This window comes from Stegodyphus dumicola, chromosome 9 (assembly GCF_044657685.1).
Source record: "Stegodyphus dumicola isolate Sdum_Otavi_A_Nest chromosome 9, ASM4465768v1".
Classification (NCBI taxonomy): Eukaryota; Metazoa; Arthropoda; class Arachnida; order Araneae; family Eresidae; genus Stegodyphus; species Stegodyphus dumicola.
In genome coordinates this window covers 118,493,798-118,512,398 of record NC_140776.1, presented here as the reverse complement: position 1 = coordinate 118,512,398, position 18,601 = coordinate 118,493,798, and the positions used below count along the sequence as shown (strand labels likewise).

The following is an 18,601-nucleotide window of genomic DNA, read 5'->3' as shown; positions in this document are numbered from 1 at the left end:
TCAGACAAAATAATGTATTTTAATCATAAAATTCCTGTTAACAAATAGTTCAGACATGTAACCTTTTAGAAAATTTCCATTTTGCAAAAGATCATACGTAAAATTATGTTTACGTTTCTTCGCAGACCTGAAGTTTCCAAAAGGCCATTTCTTTCTGCGTTTAAAATATCCATTAACGTTCCCCATTTCTTTTTTCCATACTCTTTACTAAATCCAGCAGCGTATTTTTTCGAAAAAATTCACCATTTACTCGAACTCCATTTTTTTTTCTACTGCCATCCTCAGTAATGAGCACGTGCGAAACAGCCCCTTTGACAACAAACTACCCCCTTACCCTGAGCCTGGAGCAATGTAGAGGTGACATAGACTGGTTGCTATGCAATAAACGTCACTTCCGCACGGAATTTCTACTTCACTTTCCGCCGACGGAATTTGAAGGGGCTAGACTCTCTCTCTCCCTGCTGCTGTCGTGTGGAAGAAGAATCCCGACTGTTTTTCCGATATCGATTTCGATCGGTGTCCAGACTAGACCCCTTAGAATCTATTTTTAAGGTCTTATCACAAAATAACAGATAACTGTTTATTTATATTTTTTTTATTCAAACACAGTTCCATTGTGAAATAAATTATTAATTTTACTGTGAGGTTACCGTAATCCCAGTTTTATTCTGAATATTCTTTGAAAGAGAAATTTATAGACTAAATTTGCCTAGTTTTGCTAAGTTTGGCTTAATCAGTGAACTTGACAAAGCAATCGTATCATGTAAAAATAAGATTAAAAATATCTGATACTGGAATATCTTACTGAAGATTTATTTACGTGCACTACATTTTCTACATAAGACCAATCTAAAAAATTATCACTATTTATTCTTTCGCTTTCTTATACGGAGAAACATAATAACCAAGCCATTCAGTTGTATAATGCTCGAAATCGTTCAAACATACATATTCACAGATATCCACAAGCACTTATTTCAGATTTAAAAATCAGAGTTGCGAACCATGTTTACATCGAACGAAGTTGTTGTTGATGCTGGGCGGAGCCAAGGCCAACTAGATAAGGCTCCTACATTTAGAGGAGCCTTAGCCTTGGCGGAGCTTCGTTGTGATATCAGCTTACGCATGAAGCGACGATCACGTGAACTCCCTGCGCGTTCGGGGATTTAGCGCCGACCAGATATTCGTATCCTTACTTTAGCCTAAAATTGCTGGCAACATTGCTGTTTGAACTTCTATTTCTACTTCCACAACTGTATGTTTCGTGGATGCAATTTCGTGTTTGTATATTGATAAATTTTAGATTTATTGTTGGTAGAGTAAAAGTAAGTGATAAAGTTTTTTAATTTAATTAATTAAGAACTTGATAACTATCGCACCACTTTCTGTTGTATAGTAACGTTGAGTATTTGGTTTGTTTTTGAGAATGTTAAGTTGAAATTGTTAGAGTACACGTGTTATATTGAATGTTTGTAATTTTCCAGAACGTTTCTTTGCATTGAGATTTTTTATTTTTGAAAGCGTAATTTATGTTGTTATCTATGTATATAATGTAAAGTCTTAAATTTGTGTTTACATTCGGTTCATTATTGCGTCATATACCCCTTAGCTGCCATGTGCCTCACTGATGATTAGTTTTAGGTTCATATAAATATCTTACTTAGGGTTTAGTGAGAGCCAAGCATCTTACCTAAGTAAAATGCGTTTATCATACACATGAAAAGTAGATTTGGCTGTTTGTCTTTTACAGAAACAGAAAAAACTGCTGTTCCAAAGTTTTGGGCTGAAATATTCAGATTAAAAGAACAGAAATACCCAATATTGATAAAACTGGTTAAGTCTGTTTTAACTTGCTTCCATGTATCCATTTAACCATATGATGGGAATATGTCAAAATAATATATTTTTTTAATTGTTCGGAACCAAATAAACGGGCAATTGTATGGATTAATGTTGTGGTGAAACATAAGTTAAATCTTACTTAAATAAAATAAAAGTTTTATTTTTTGCTTCGCTAGTGAGGTAGTTTGAAAATGTGTGTGTATGCGTGAATGGGAGTTATTTCACAGCAGTATTCAGAATTATTTGAAATTGTATAGGATTTTTACTGTACATTTTTTAGGATTTTTGAAATGGAGTCTTCTTCACACCCGTATGTTCTCAAAGCAATCCATCTGCTAACAATTTTTTAAATTTTTGCACTAATAACAGATTTTTTCTTAGAATTCATGTGTGAACTATATATTAATTGCAAATGTACATTCATTGTAAGTGTTATGAATTGTTCTAATCTGCAATAGAGAAAATTTTAATGAATTGTACTCCATAGTTATCAAGATGCACATCTTTTTAAGAAGTCAGGAGACTCATTCTGTTGATTTAAGTGAGGGAACTATTTCATCTTTGAAGGTAAGTGCTCTGAAATGTTAATTTATACTGTTTAAAATTAGTTATTAACTTAGAATGAAGTAAGCATTTTGTGAAGAGTATTGGAACTTATTTTAGTAATGTCACAGCTGAAATTCTGTGATTTCAGTTTTATCAGCTTCAGAGGAAATACTGGTGTCTTAATTTTGTAAAAAATGTTTATTTTAATTGCTAGAAATGAAGGTACATAAGTGTTATTGCAACCACCTAAAAAAAAAGGTTGCCAGATTTTTCAGAATGTGCAAGACTGACATTCTTTATTTAAGTATGCTTGTAGTAGCCTTTCGGTTAGGAAATTTTGCCATTTTCATATGCATTCATTTTATGGTATTCCAAGGATTTTTATAAAGAACTGGAGTTATTTTTTACCTTAAACTTAATTTTAAAATATGTGCTGGTAGAATTTGCTGGCAATAAGAGAAAAGCTTCTTTATAATTTCTGAAAGAATACAGAATTTTGCCACAAATTTCCTAAAGGGAACAATGAAGAGATGTTCCTGGAAGATGGCTGGTATTGCTGAGGTTTGTGCAATGCCAGGTCTGTGATTGTTTGATGTTTTGTTAAAGTGAAAAACTGTACTAAAAGAGAACTGGGGAAAGGGAGAAAGATTCAGAGAAATATGTGTTTTACATTTTCAGTGTATTAAACAATCCATTTTTAATAATTTAAATTGCTAAAGTATGTTTTCTCTTACCAGATTGGTAATGTTTATGGGCTTAAGATAAATAGTATTGAATTTTGGGATCTTTTAAAAGTTCGTAAAGTCCATCAGCTTGCACCTTATAAGTAACTGTTAACTCTTCATTCGTGAAAAATGACCAGAGTGGTTGCATTATTACACAAGTACTCAAATTAACTCATGTAAGAATACTAATAATGTAAGTTATGCCCATTTTTATAAATATAGGTGACTGTTTGACTATAGCCTTCCTCCCATAATATGATGGTTGGTTGATTCTGAATGCTTAACTAGTTGGTAATGAGGGGTTTTCCGAGTTTACTTAAGTTGTATTTATAGACAGAGTTATAAGTGTGTTTCCATAATCAAATAATGCAGTCGGCTGATCTGTGAGAAGTACTGTTCCGATAACGCATCATTTTGTGTGAGGGAAATGAGAGATCATGAGATATGTCATGTGACATTAATGAACGAATTACAGTTCTTTAATCGGAAAAGGGGGGTTAATTTGGAAAAATTATTTTGTATTAAGCTTCATTGTGTGTTGTGTGAAATAGTGTTGATTAATTTTCGAATTGCATGGCGCTATGTAAAGTGAATTCTAAATTTTTAATGTGTTTATCTGATGATAATAATAATAAGTTGGGATTGTGTGAAAGGAAGGATATTACAGTTAAGTTTAAATGGCGGTGCAAGAAATCTGGTGAAAATGGACATTTTGTGAAACGCAGTGTAAGGAAGGGTACGTGGTTTGCTGAAAGTAGTTTGAATATAGGTGAAATTTTATTAATTTCTTATTACTTGGTGAATAGACTTCCAGTTGACTACTGGATTTCGCATTTAGAAATTAGCAGTAGTACTGCAGCCACGTAATGAAGGTTCTGAAGAAGATTAGGTAAGTTAGTATTTTTAATCATTTGAGGATATTATTTTTATGCATTGTTCTAAATGCAAGGAGTAAATAAATTAATGTGGTATTATTGGAAAATTGTTATTAGCAATGATTTAGTTTAAAGTAATTAGGATTGTAATCTAATTTTGATTAATTTAATGTATGTGCTTATTTATATTTTAAGTAGTGTTTTTTAATTTAATTATATTTTAATTTAATGATCGTGATTTTGTGAGTTATATGTTTGTAGTATTTTGGAATAAGTTTGAGTAGAATACGTAGTGTATTTTCATGCATTTTCGTGAAATGTTTCTAATTTATGAGAAAAAATCAGTGTACATGGATATAGTGAAGAGTGTGTGCAATGCCATTTTTGTGCAATTCTGGGATGTTTTTTTAAGTAAAAATAAGTCGACGTGTACATGGTTTAGTGATATTTTAATTAAATGATAGTTATTTTGTGAATTTTATGTTTGTAGGAATTTGTTATATGTTTCAGTTGAAGTAAACGTGCATGGAAGTAATTTAAATATTTGACACTAAGTATTTGTAATGTTTGCGGTATGAATTCATTGGTGACGTTTATAACATAATAGATAATTTAGAGGTAAAAGTTTTTTGATATTTTATTTGGTTGATCTTTGGATTATGGTAACTTGGCAAAAATTTGGCAACCAACTCTGCTACAGCAACCCTCTATTTTTTTTTTTCCGCCGCCATTTTGTCTTCACGAAGTAAAGACATGTTTCTTTTCTTTTTGTTTACTGAACACTTTTTCCAACAATCTACTAGCCGAATTACACTTATGCTAAAAATTTTATGTAACAAAACTGCTTAATCAATGACAAATATTAACTGCAAAATTGGGAAAAAGTGCAGAATCGCAAACTCCTTGCGCGTTTTTCAGAATAGCACATACACATAAACCATTTACCTGTCGACTTATTTTTACTTAAAAAAACATCCCAGAATTGCACAAAAATGGCATTGCGCACACTCTTCACTATATCCATGTACACTGCTTTTTTGTCATAAATTAGAAAAATTTCACGAAAATGCATGAAAATTTTGTGAATCTTTAAATCCGGTAAAAAGAACATATATGAAATTACCTCATCACGAAAAAGTATATACCCTTTCCAAGCATGAACATTTCCACATATAAAATAAATAAAATATCCAAAAACTTTTACCTCTAAATTATGTATTATATTATAAACATCAGCAACGAATTTATATGCAAACATTAAAAATAGTTACAAATACTTAGTGTCAAATATTTAAATTATTTCCATACACGTTTACTTCAACTGAAACGTATACCAAATTCCTACAAACATAAAACTCGCAAAATAACTATCATTTAACTAAAATATCACTAAACCATGTACACATCGACTTATTTTTACTTAAAAAAAAATCCCAGAATTGCACAAAAATGGCATTGCGCACACCGTTCACTATATCCATGTACACTGCTTTTTCCTCATAAATTAGAAAAATTTCATGAAAACGCATGAAAATTTTGTGAATCTTTAAATCCGGTAAAAAGAACATATATGAAATTACCTGATCGCAAAAAGTATATACCCTTTCCAAAGATTAACATTTCCACATATGAAATAAATAAAAGGCTAATCTTTAGAATATGGTAACAGGTAGTTTGGCGACATCTTGGTAAGGCGATAAAGGTTACTAGCTAGGACTTTAGCAATAATCTGAGAAGTACACAGTTCGAATCGCAGATTATTTTGTCTCAGAGAAATGAGAGCTCATGAGACATGTAATGTGACATTTTCCGGAAAATTCCGATAGTGATTTTAGCTAATAAGCACTTAGAAACAATTTTGCTGCTAAAGTGCAAAATCGCCCACTTATTTGATTGGCACTTTTTACAAGAGTAAGAAGAATTAGATTTTTGTCAATTTTCTTTGACTTTTTAAGTGAAAATAGGTCGATGTGTACATGGATACCGTGTATGTGCAATTCTTAAAAACGCGGCAAGCAGTTTGCGATTCTGCACTTTCTCCCAATTTCTCACCTAATCTTCATCACGGTTAAGCATTTTTGTTCCATAAAAGTTCTAGTATAAGCATAATTCAGCTAGCAGTTTGTTGGAAAAAATTTTGAGTAAAAAAAGAAAACATGCCTTTACTTCGTGAAAACAAAATGGCGTGCAAAACAAAACTAGCAGGTTGCTGTAGCAGGGTTGGTCGCCAAAAAATCGCCAAGTTACCATAATGTAAAGATTCACCAAAATTTATTATAAAATAGCAAATTAAAAATAATGTTTGGAACAATATAACCCTGTAAATATTTTGAAATATTACATTATACAGAAGATACACACGTAATAAACTAAGGAGAAAATTTGGACCTTAAACATCATTAATATGTAAGAATAAAGTAAAAAAATCAAATTGTTATTTAATTTTTACTAAAATATCTGTTGAGTTGTCATTTACATATTAACTCGTCATAACTGCATAATGTTGCTTTAATATGAACTGAAGTTTGGCTCATGTTGTTAACTTAATTACTGGCTTTATACCTCACATCATAAAAATATTCAACAATCATGCAATATTTCACTTCCTTCCTTAATTTAGATATAAAGGCTATCGAAATCTGTTACGCTAAGCTGGAATAAGACTGTGTTTGTCAGATTAAAAGAAATCTGGTTACTCTTGTTATTAATTTATGTTTCCAGTTATTTGCGATTTTTGTATTGTGAAACTCCTCATTTTTAATGACACATAAAGCTAGATTCAAGTGTAGTTTTCTTTATTGTTGATTGTCATGCCTAACTGATCAGCCAGTTTGTTATGCATCATCATTCCTAAGAATTTTTTAACCCATTTAAACTTACTAGGTTGTTGCAGTATGTTTAAAACTGAAAAATTTATGTCTGAAAATTATTTTATGTGAATTTAGAAACAAAAATTTTCATTTTGATTTGTATTGCAGTTATCACATATAAATAAAAAAATTTAACTGTGTTATCTGTTATCAAATAATAGAATCCTTGATTTTAAATGGGTTATGTACAGAATATTTGAAAAAAAATGCAGGCTTATTTTCTGAATCAGACATGTGCTAATTACATTGTTTCTCAAGGCAAGGTAAAAAATTTAAAGATCACTCATTTAGGAAGAAAAATCTATATGATCTCTCTCAAGAGTAGTTTTTGAAATTAATAAAATTCATGTCTAGAATCAGTATTTAAGGAAATGAAGCCTGTAGATGCTTTTTGCAAACACTCTCATTTTCCTGCATTTTTAATTTTTAAAACATTTATTGGGATCTTCATACTTTTCAGGATTTTATAGAAGAAGCAGAAGGTATTGTGAAAGAAGAGCAGGTTTTATATTATGGTGGAAGTCCTTTGGAAGATGACCAGTGTCTTGCTGAATGCTTAGTAGATGGTGCAACTGTTGATGTATGTGTCAGACTTAGAGGAGGTAAGGATTTTTGTTGAACTTAAAAATCTGGTAATAAATCGTACGCTCATTTCCGCTACCACTTTATTTTTCTTGTTTCCCATACATCTTTGGTTCGGAAAGAAACTATCAGAAACAGCAACAAGTAATGTTCTCTAATTCCAAACAGTCCTCAATAACTCCATTTTGTTAGAAAACGTGGTCCGTATTATTTTTTTATTTTCTTTTTGTGAATAAATTTTTATTTATTTCCATGATTTTGTTGCATTCAACAATTTTTGTTAGAATGCATTATAACTTTTTGGCTTTTAACAGCAGATATCCATTGATACAAACCTGATGCTTAGTTTAAGTGGATTTAAATATTGTGATCAGCAGGGAAAGGATTTTAAATGCAGCACCTTTAAAAAAATGTAACTATTGATATGGGGTAGTGTGCAGAATTTGTGTTTGGATATCAAATAAAGAAAATGAAATGTGCATTATTATGCCTTTTTGCTCCTTTTTCTTTCACCTGAATATAGCCTCAGCAATTCCGAAGGTAATTAAAAAAAATTTTATGCTAAAAAATAAAAATTAAAACTACCTTTGCACATACATGCCTTAATTTCTGGAGCTTAAAATGTAACAATCTTCATAAAATTTGGTTAAGATTTCCTATAGTGTTCCAATCAGGAATTCCAGTCTACAAGGTATAGAATACTGTTTTCAAATCATTCTTGAAGAAGTACTCGCAAGTTAATATGGATCAGTATTTTTTTAAATAAGCCAATTTATGAAAACTTGCTTGAGGAAATAAAAAGTGGTCATCAAATTTTACTCTGTTTTTAGATCTATCACAATTAACAATGTTTAATTAATCTTGATATTTATGGTTATTTTTTTTTTCCACATTAAATTATGGTACAGTACTAAATTCTTCCATGCAGTACTTATATACCAGAGGAGGTCGAACTCCAAAACAGTAGGTGCTACATGTTAGGATTCTTGAAACTTCAAGCACTGCAATTTTCTTAAAGTCACCAGTCTTTACTTCAGTTGTTTTAAAAAGTAATGAAACAGGTTTTCATGAATAGAAACTTTTGAAGTAAATTGAGGGTTTTGCATTTTTATGTAATTAATATGATTGTATATAAATAAGTTTTATTTCTCTTGCTCTATATTCAGAAAAATGTTTTCTACATTATAGAGATCTGAAACTACCATGCGATGCAGCTGGACATTTCAGACAGAAAACCAAGCATTTTCTTCTGTTTTCCTTCTTGTTTATAATTGTTGAATGGTCTTAGCAGAAGTATATTAAAATCAAAAGCCGGAATTATGGTGATCTTTATCGAGTACATCATTTATTCATTGTTTAGAATCCAGAATTGACAAGACTGATTAAATCTGTTTTAACTTGTTTCCTACCCATTGTTCTGTGCTCATTTAATTATGCAAGCAATATTGCATCAGAAGCTTAGATGCTGCACAGATCTTTTTCTGTCAGAATTGCATAATAAATAGTTCAATGGCCTAAATTATTTTTTTAATGGGATCATGGTGCAGTGCAAAAAGCTGGAAGCTTCATGTTTTTCATACTTTGCCATTCTAATTTATATAGGTATGGTTAAGTCCGTTATAGAAGTTATTTGAGATAAATGTGAAAAGTAAATTGTATTGAATATGTTGTTAATGTTTTTTATGGAATTTAATTTTGTATTTAAATGACTTCTTTGTATTTTTAGGCAAAGTCCATGGTTCACTTGCTCGAGCAGGCAAAGTAAAAGGTCAGACACCAAAGGTAACTCAATAAACTTTACTGTTTGATATATTCATTTTTCATGTATGAAGAATGCCTAAAGAGATTTCTTTGTAGATTTCTTATTAGTTTTTTATTTGTTTAAATCTTATAAAAGCTGGAAACTAAGAATGTTTAAATGAATTTAATGTTAATATAATAATTGAATTTCATAAACTATGAATCAGTTCTTCACCCAGTGCATGTACAGATGAATAAGTAGTTGAGAAAACATGTCTTTCAATGTGTGAAAAAGCACTGCAGTAAATGCCATTCATAAAGCATTTCGAAGTATTCTTGAGTCATTGGTAACTGATTTACCTTCTTAATACAAAGCTGAAGCATAACTTACACATCCTGTCACAATGAAAGTTGACGGAGATCATGCAAAAGCTACACCAACTTTTCCTGTGGATTTCTGTATGAATCTTTAGTTAATAAACAATCAGTATTCAATCTGCTTTGTTTTAGCATTTTGTTAAGCTCTCTGATTTTAATGGAAGCTCTGTTTAGAATGATAGGAGTTCAAACTTCTCGCAAACTTCCTTGGATATTTTTCCAGCCATATTCAGTTGACCATATTTTGTCCATTAATACTTTCTTTATGTAAAACCCTCTTTGAAAATATTTTTCTGCTAAGTCACATCCATTTTTTATGCCTCCCCCCCAAATGCAGCATACCAATACAGCAACAGATTTTACATTACACCCAAAGAGACTACGGTCAAAAGTCGTTAATCCAGACTCATCGGATTCGCCGATTCCGGATTATCGATTTTTCTGGATTATAGATCATCAGTTTAAATCTGGTAAGATGGCATGCAGAAATTATAAAATTAAAAATATGAAACCGTAATTTATCCTATAAAGAACAATTATAATCTAAAGGGTATCAAAATTTACAAAAAAAAAGCTTAATATTTATTTGTTTACTTTATTAAATATTTCCTTCAATGTAAGTTGTTTAAGTTGCTTCGTTTTATATGATAATACTTTCTCTTTAATTCTATAAACAGACATAATTTCTTGTTCAGTTACAAAGTTCCACTGTTCAAGTCCTATAATTGCTGTGTCGAGAATACCAACTAATTGGTCAATCAAAGTTTTTTTCGTTTTCAATAACCTCTGTGTCACTTTCTTCACTATCGGAAGCGAATTATAATGAAGAGGAATTTGATTTAAATCATATCAAAGATAGAGTTCAACAGCAATATCCCAAATTATTTTTAAAATGAGCATATCGTCAGAATTTTCAATACAGAGTCTTGCACGCAGGAGGTACAGTGTTGCCATTGCTCGCTTTGAAATCATTGAGTTTCTTAATCACAAATTCATTAAAGTTGTACAAAATATGAAATAGGTAATAAAACAAAATTTCATATTTGGGCTTCCAGTTGCCCATATTCAGATGAAAACGTACGTTATGCAAAATTTGATGGCTGTAGGTACTGCTGTTTTATCACAATGTGAGAAGCATAGATACATTTATGCAGATTCTTCATTATTTAATTTCTTTAAATATAATACAAGGCTCTAATATTTGATGGCAACAATTTCAACCAACATTTATAGTAAATCAACACAAGATGCCAGACAAAATTAATAGCCCTTCTGGCCAAATTGTGTGCTTATTGAAAATCAGTTGAGTTAGACATCAAATGAAAGCATAAAGATCACACTTGTGTTGTGTCATCATGCATATTCATCACTGATAACTAAATTGCACTCCTTTGGTGTTAGCTTCAGTGGACAGGATAATTCTATAATTTCATCAGAGGCAACAATTTAAAGATACAGTTAAATACCGAAAATCTGTCGACCTGAACAAATAAATGCCTCTCAAAATATAAACATTCAGTTTATAGGTTTTGGATACCACGACATGGAGTACAAAATATCTAAGAAAAAATACTTACCGAATAATGATGTCATAATTGCTGAATAATAACGAGTTGTAATGGAAATACCAAATTATTGACATCATGATAAAAGTAGTTTTCCCTCCTAATTTACATCGAGGTAAAAAAGCTGGCAATTCACTTTGTTATTTCATGATATTTTTTAGTGCTGCCCTTTTTTTTTTATTCAGATATTTTGGCGATAAATTAAGAGTATTTTTAATTTCAGCTCTTTTTAATACAATGACAGATAAGAAATGCACTCATGATTTTACTGCTTGCAATGTTGAAAAACGTAAACACGTTGCATTGACGGTAATGCAAAAAGTGGAAATTCTGCAAAAGATGGAGGCAGGTGCTACTCCTCGGTTTATAGCAGAATCGTATGGAATTGCGACACGGACTGTGTATGATATATGGAAAAATAAAGAAAACTTTCCGAAACCGGGAATCTTAGCATGAGGCGAAATCGGCAAACCTTGATGCTGTCGTGTACGATTGGTTCCAGCAGCAGCGGAGTGATGAGGTACCAATTTCAAAACCACTCCTGAGAGAAAAGGGGAAGCAGTTAATGCTGATTTAAAAATAGAGTGCATTGGCTGCACATTTAAACTGTGACACAGTATATGTTATCTGAAAGCATGTGGGGAAAAACTTTCAGCAGATAAAGATGCTGCAGAGAAGTTTATTGATGAACTTTCTGTGTTAGTTGCAGAAATCTTAGATCAGAACAGGTTTTTAATGTTGACAAGAAAAATCACCAAAAAAAAGGCCAGACTATTTTTTGGTGATGTTTGCCAAGAAAGTGTACTGCGAAGGGTGAAAGAATCTAAAGAAAGAGTTACTATTTTACTATGAAGCAATGCAGAGCACCAATCCCAGAGTTCTGAAAGGAGTAAAATCCTTACCTGTGATTTACAGAAATAATAAAAATTTCTGATTCACAAAACAACTTATGACTGAATGATAAAATTTTTAGAACAACACAGCTGTGTCACAGAGCAAGAGATTATGACTATATAATTTACAAAAACAACTTACTCCGGAGCACCTTAAAGTTTTAAAACAAACCTCCATAAAATATGGAATATTTTATGCTTTATTAATAATCCCTTATTTTTATGTCTATTGAATACTCCCTAATGCTTTTAAATATCTCTGCAATCACTAAATGTAAATGAATAACATAATATAATCAATTAATATATGTAATAATAATTTAATGCATATAATACATTATTGTAATAATGTATATAATAATTTAATTAAATGTATCTAATAAAGACGCCTTATTTATTTTGCACTTTTAGTCTGAATATTATGATTTATCTTTTCTATCTTAAAATCCGCACAACCCCTGTCCCGAAGCTTTGCAGATTTCTGGACTTTTACTGTACTAATTTTTCGCATATATGTGAAGGCAGCTGAAAGAAATAATGACCGAAGCAAATAAGATTAAAAAAATTGTTTGCCCGAATATTTAATTGTTGGTAATTTATCAGACCTTATTACACGTTGTCTATTAAATTTAAATGTTCAAAAAGATTATTTTTTTTATTATAGTTTGTTTCATTGAAATTCAATTATTCTGATATATTAGTTTGCAGCTTTTTTATTTTGCTCTAAGGAAATAGTTTTAAAAAATGTTATATTTTTGCAACAAATCTGAATTGTAACTGATTTTGTAATTTTAAGGAGATTTAAGCAATCTGTAAAATAAGCAAACATAGCTGTATGTTTAAAGTGACATCACAAAATCAGATTAGCACAAGTTTAAAATGTTTGACTATATTTTAAATGTATCAGTTTTTAAATCAATTCCAGTCATTATTATGTTATTTACCCATTATTTCAATCCATTTGTTATATATTCCATCTGCAGAATTTGTTGTTTTTTAAAATTTATGTAAACAAAATTTAGGGCAATGAACATTTAGTTTTTTGGGGGGATGGGATTATGAAGAATATCTCTAAGTACTCTTTTTCAGATACTTAATCCTCTTTCAGAGGAGGAGGGGGGACATATTCTGAACCCACTTTTTCTTTTGATCAAGTACTATACTTCTGTTATGTACGCCATCACGACAGCAAAGCTTTGATCATGTTGGATATGCTGTTAGCACTGAAATGGCTTGTGTTATTTTATTGTGAAAACTATAGAAAAGTTGATTAATTAACAAAGTCATTTAACAGGGTTCGTAGCGGTCTTTATAAGTCCTTATATTTGAAAATAAAATATAAAGGCCCTTATAGGTGCTTACTTTTTCTTTAAAGCCCTTATTTTTTTGTTTTTAGTGCTTTTTTTTTCCTTTTAGTGCTTTCTTTTTAATGAACGCGCTATTTTTTCCCGTACAAAGCCAAAGCTAAATAAGCAAATTTTCTTCCTAATATAGAATGTCAGATGGTGAATCATACACCTGGAAATAGCTTTTCCCCCTTTCTCTGCATTAACATAACCTTTGGTGTGCACGAAGAGTACAGACAGATGCCCGTCGTTGGTCAAAGAATTGCGAAAGCAGTAAAAAATTCCGGTACATTCGACATTCTTTTCCGCCCACCCAAATACTAATTGCATTTGAATTTCTATCAAGATCTTAATAATTTGCATTCTCACTCCACTTGGTCAGTTCATATTTGTGTTTATTATGATCATTATGCTTACATTATGAGCATATGTATGAATGTTTATAATAACATAGTTGCAGTAACTGCTGAAGTATAGTAAACTTCCAAAAATGGTTGTGTTTTAACACAGATTAGCTTTCTAAGGAATAATATTCGGAATAGCTTAAATAAAGGGAAAGTAATCGAATAGTCAAATTAATTTCATTTTTTTGGCCAATATACAGTATGAAGATTGGGAGGTTCTCCTTTTTCTCCACAAAATCTCCAATATTGAAACTGTTACAGTTCGCTGCAAAACAAGCAACAGACCTCTTTTTTTTTTTTTTTTTTTCTTCCAGTTTTCAATCTGGATTGGCCCATCAGCGGCCAAGCGGTAAAGTCGCTGAACGCTGGTCCGAGGTTCGAAACCCGCGAAAGGACTGGCTGCATGGCCGTTTTCGTGGTTTTCCCCATGTGTAACGTGTATACGAGCCAGTTTCCTTAGAAAGTCTTCCACAAAGGCATCCCTCCCCTTAGGCAGATAGCCCTCGAGGCTTTGCCATAATCACACACACACACCAATCTGGATTGAATAGGACTAAAAGTTCTGCGGTCTACCAACTCAAGCGAAGAAGGATTCTATTCCGGAAATTTAACGCCGTCTATTGAAAATTTGAATGAAAAACACCCCAGTTATTTAGTTCTTTATTCTCCCAATACCAGCAGCTGTTGATTCCAATTGCGTAATATCATGTAGAGAAGAATTACGGCACACGTATTGCGCAATAACGTTTGCGATATTTTGCAGAGATAATTGATTTTGATGTTCTGTCTGAGATTTGTTTATGAACACTTAAAAGAGTTTTACTGTGCTTGCTAAGCAGAATATTTTTCAGTTCCATTGGTTTATTTTTATATGATGCACATATCGAAATGAGCATAATGCAAAACAGCGCTAAACGAGGCTATCTTTACATGTAAATATTGGGGTTAAGGGAAGATGGCTAGGAAATTGGTTAGATATTAAATTTAAAAAGTATGTTTTTTTAATAAAAAAATAAAACCAAACATTTATTTCTTAAAGCCCAAATTAATACCACATTGTTATTTCTTGCAAAAATAAAAACAAAATATAAATAACAAAACGAATATTCTTAAAAAAAAACAAATAAAATTCTAAGTCAGTCATATTTAGTTAGCCTTCCGCGTTTTGAGTGTTCTGCCTTTTTGTGACAAAAGCATCTAATGTTGTTTGCCTTTTTCTTTTGCATTGTTCTCTTAAAAGTTCTTCATAAACGGATAGAGCATCTGTAACACCACGCCTTACTTTTGAGCTCCTGTCAAAATTCGGATCATTTTCAATGAATTGATCCATTATTTCAGTTATCGTAGACAAACTCCTTTTTACAAACGCCATCGAAAGTTCTTTTTGCTCTTCTTCTGAATCACTGCTGTCAACATTTTTGTTTTCTTCTTGTTCAGTTAATTCCTTGAGCTCATCATTAGAAAGACTAGCCGCTGCTTCTTGAATTATTTCTTCGACATCTTCCACATTTACCCCTTCAAAATATGTCTGTAACAATACCGCACCAAACAAGAAATACAAGTACACTCTTTCGGATATGTATTTGAAACCTATCGCTGCATAATATTTCGTGGAATCCCCGTATGCTGCGAGCGATTTCGTGGAATCCCCGGGTTGAAATAAAAGAGCGCTAAACGAAACAGCGTTAAGCGGGGTCTTACTGTACTTGGATAAAACTGATAAAGGGGATTATTTTTCTTATGTTGAAACTGTATACAATAAAAGAAATATTTCTGCAGCTCAGAAAAAAATTGTTGAAGGGGTGTATTCTTGCTTGCATTCCCAACAACTTACTAAGGATGCTTTAGCTTGGAAAAAAAGAATACTAAATGGGTTATTTGTTATGCAAAACAAAACTTTATTGCATATGGCATTATATTCAGCAGTATTACCAGAATTCAACACATATATTAAATTATTTGAAACAAAAAAACCAATGCTTCATTTAATACATTCCAGTATTTATAAATTGATGGCAAAATTTTTCTTTTTTTTTAATGAAGCCAGAAAATATAGAGTGCACATCTTATAATGATTTATTAAAGGTTGATGTCACAAATCCAGAATTCCATCTACCTAGCAAAGTAATATTTACTGGTGCAGAGGCTTCCACTCTCCTGAAGAAATTATCAAAAAATCATCCAATAGCAAAAGAATTCCAAATTTCTCTGATGAAAGCTTATACTCATACAACACAGCATATGAAACAGAAATTACCCCTTAAAAATTCATATCTAATTAGTTTTACAGCATTAGATCCAGAGCTAAGAGGTAAAACCAGTACAATATTAGCTTTTGAAAAATTATCATCTTTTATGTCCCATATTTTTAGTGATAATGAAAAGTCAAAAGTAGAAGCTGAAATAAGGTTATACCAGAGTGTTATTGATATCAGCAAAGAAATGCTGTACACATCTGATGAAAGTGGAAATCAAGTCAAGTGTACAATTGATAAATATTGGTCTAAAGTTTTTAATTTGATTAAAAACTTTAAACCAATATTTATCAATTTTTAAGATGATTTCACAAATGATTATAAGTATCCTACATTGGCTAAATTGGTCAAAGCCTGCCTTAGCTGCTTCCATGGCCCATTAGTGGAAAGTGCATTCAACTTAATGGATACACTTGTCACTGACTATAGAACCTCTCTTAAGATTGATTCCCTAGATGCAGTGCAGACTATTAAATATGATTTAATGGCTTCTAAAGAAACATCATGTGAAAAATATGTTTAAAAAAATCCAATGACTGATCCAATTCACAAAGATCTCTTACTGAATATGAACAGAAGTTGGAAAACATATCAAGAGGACTTAAAAACATGTATTTCAGATGAGTCACCTATAAAAGTCTCTGAAAAACCTTCTACATTAGCAGAAAAGCAAATTGCTTCTACCTCTGCATGTGCAGTTCTCGAGGAAATTTCTTCAACTGTAAATGAGGAAAATAAAAGTCAACCTTCCTGCAATTATGAAGTTCACCACAAAAGAAAGACAAGCTCACAAACATCAGAAAATAAAAAAAAGCAGCAGAAATTAGATAATTTTTTTTTAAAGAATTAATTCAGGTAATTTAAAATATTTACATAAAATGTAGTTTATATGTTTGAAAATTTATGGTTATTAATTTTTCAAAAAAAGTAATTCATTTAACTTTTATAATTAGGTCATTCAATACTTCATAATTGTAATTTTTCATTTCTCTCCCCCCCCTTCTCGAAACTCCAAAATGTCAGTAGTAAGTCCGTAAAAGTTTCCGGGGATTTTTTGAGGTCCCACAAACACCCCTGCTTAAATTACTTTGCTTGCAGTATCTGTTAAGGGAAAACTGATATACAATGAAAATTTAGAAAATGTACAGAATTTAGATTTAAATTATTTAAATATCAATATGAGGGGGAAAATATATTGTATTTATTATTAGGTTCCAAGTGAATACAATAAATATGCCTTATTATTATTTATTTTCTCTATTTTGAACTGAAATTTCATCATTAAATCTTGTAATATAGTTTTCTGCATAGTTTTTTTTTCTCTCATTGTAAACTAGTTCTGTAAATTGAACTGTTATTGCAAATTAAAAAAAAAAAAGTAATTATTTTCCATGGTTGAGGTAATGCTTATTCTCTCTTAATAAATAAATACTGCATTTCTCATATTTTAAATTACAAGTCTAATTTTTAAGGTTATGCAGTTGTGTATAATGTAATTAGACAGGTGCTTATTTTTTTTCTTAAAATGTGCTTAAAAAGTGCTTATAGGTGCTTATTTTTTTAGCTAAAATATGGCTATGAACCCTGCTTAAACTTATTTATTCATTGGCATGTATTTTCTGTTCACTTATATGAAGTAAATTTAATAGGTGGAGAAGCAGGAAAAGAAGAAAAAGAAAACTGGACGGGCAAAGCGCAGGATGCAGTTTAACAGAAGATTTGTAAATGTGGTTGTTACTTTCGGCAGGAAGAAGGGACCCAATTCAAATTCATAATGTAAAATTTATTGTAAAAACTTGTGAAATATATTTGTTTTTCAATCTGTGTAGAGTTTTGAGTTAATTTCAATCGTTTGAAAATATCTTTAAAGGTTAACTTAATTTTTGTTCTTGGTGTAACACTTAACCTACTTAAAAAAGAGCAATACAAGTCTTACAAAAATATATGTACTTAGGGGGATGTGAGTTGAATGTTGTACCTTTCTAGTAATTTTGTTTTCCTCTTTTATGTGTTTAGCCCAAAGAGAGTATTAGTTTCAAAACAAGATTTGGTATTGGTTTACTTTAAATGTGTTCTACTATAAGCACATCATTGCATTTTTCATTCAAATCTGTTGCCATTCAGCAAAATGTGAGATACATATCTTTCAGATTTAATCTGTCATCATCAAACTAAAATAATTAAAAGACGTGGATGTAGTTCTTAAGAATTAAAAAAAAATTTTAATCACAATGAATGGAAATAAAAATGTACTTACCCCTTGATGCACAGTGGCTGTGTCCTGAAATCACCAATTTTCAAAATTTTTGAGTGAAAAGTGATTGATTACCTATCTTTTACCTCTACAGATGGCAGAACCATACACTTTGTAGGTCTTAATATTTAAAATTGGATACTGTTTAAAATTCCTTTTTGTTAAAATAAAAGAGCTTTAAATTTCAGAAATTATTCATAGCACATCATCATTTCTTCATAAACAATAAAAATAGAGCAATAATTGAACTAGAGTTCTGAACAACCTTTGTACATTTTATGGCATTCCCTTTGCGGTTTCAGGGTGCAGCAAATGTAACATTTCTC

At 31.1% G+C, this 18,601-nt stretch overlaps 1 protein-coding gene across 1 annotated transcript; it reads left to right on the top strand.

Moving 5' to 3' along the window:
• Positions 1-1,164: 1,164 nt before the first annotated feature.
• LOC118180067 (ubiquitin-like FUBI-ribosomal protein eS30 fusion protein) lies at positions 1,165-17,845 on the top strand. Its single transcript, XM_035349244.2, has 5 exons — positions 1,165-1,325; positions 2,330-2,409; positions 7,319-7,460; positions 9,167-9,222; positions 17,671-17,845. Exons 2-5 carry the CDS (start codon positions 2,338-2,340, stop codon positions 17,794-17,796), a joined length of 396 nt encoding a protein of 131 aa, XP_035205135.1. The 5' UTR covers positions 1,165-1,325; positions 2,330-2,337; the 3' UTR covers positions 17,797-17,845.
• The last annotated feature ends 756 nt before the right edge of the window (positions 17,846-18,601 follow it).

Bases quoted from the DNA above. Each gene is read 5' to 3' on its own strand.
- LOC118180067 (XM_035349244.2), top strand. From the start codon at position 2,338: ATGCACATCTTTTTAAGAAGTCAGGAGACTCATTCTGTTGATTTAAGT. The intron at 2,410-7,318 runs GTAAGTGCTCTG...CATACTTTTCAG, and splicing joins GAACTATTTCATCTTTGAAG to GATTTTATAGAAGAAGCAGA. The intron at 9,223-17,670 runs GTAACTCAATAA...TAAATTTAATAG, and splicing joins TAAAAGGTCAGACACCAAAG to GTGGAGAAGCAGGAAAAGAA.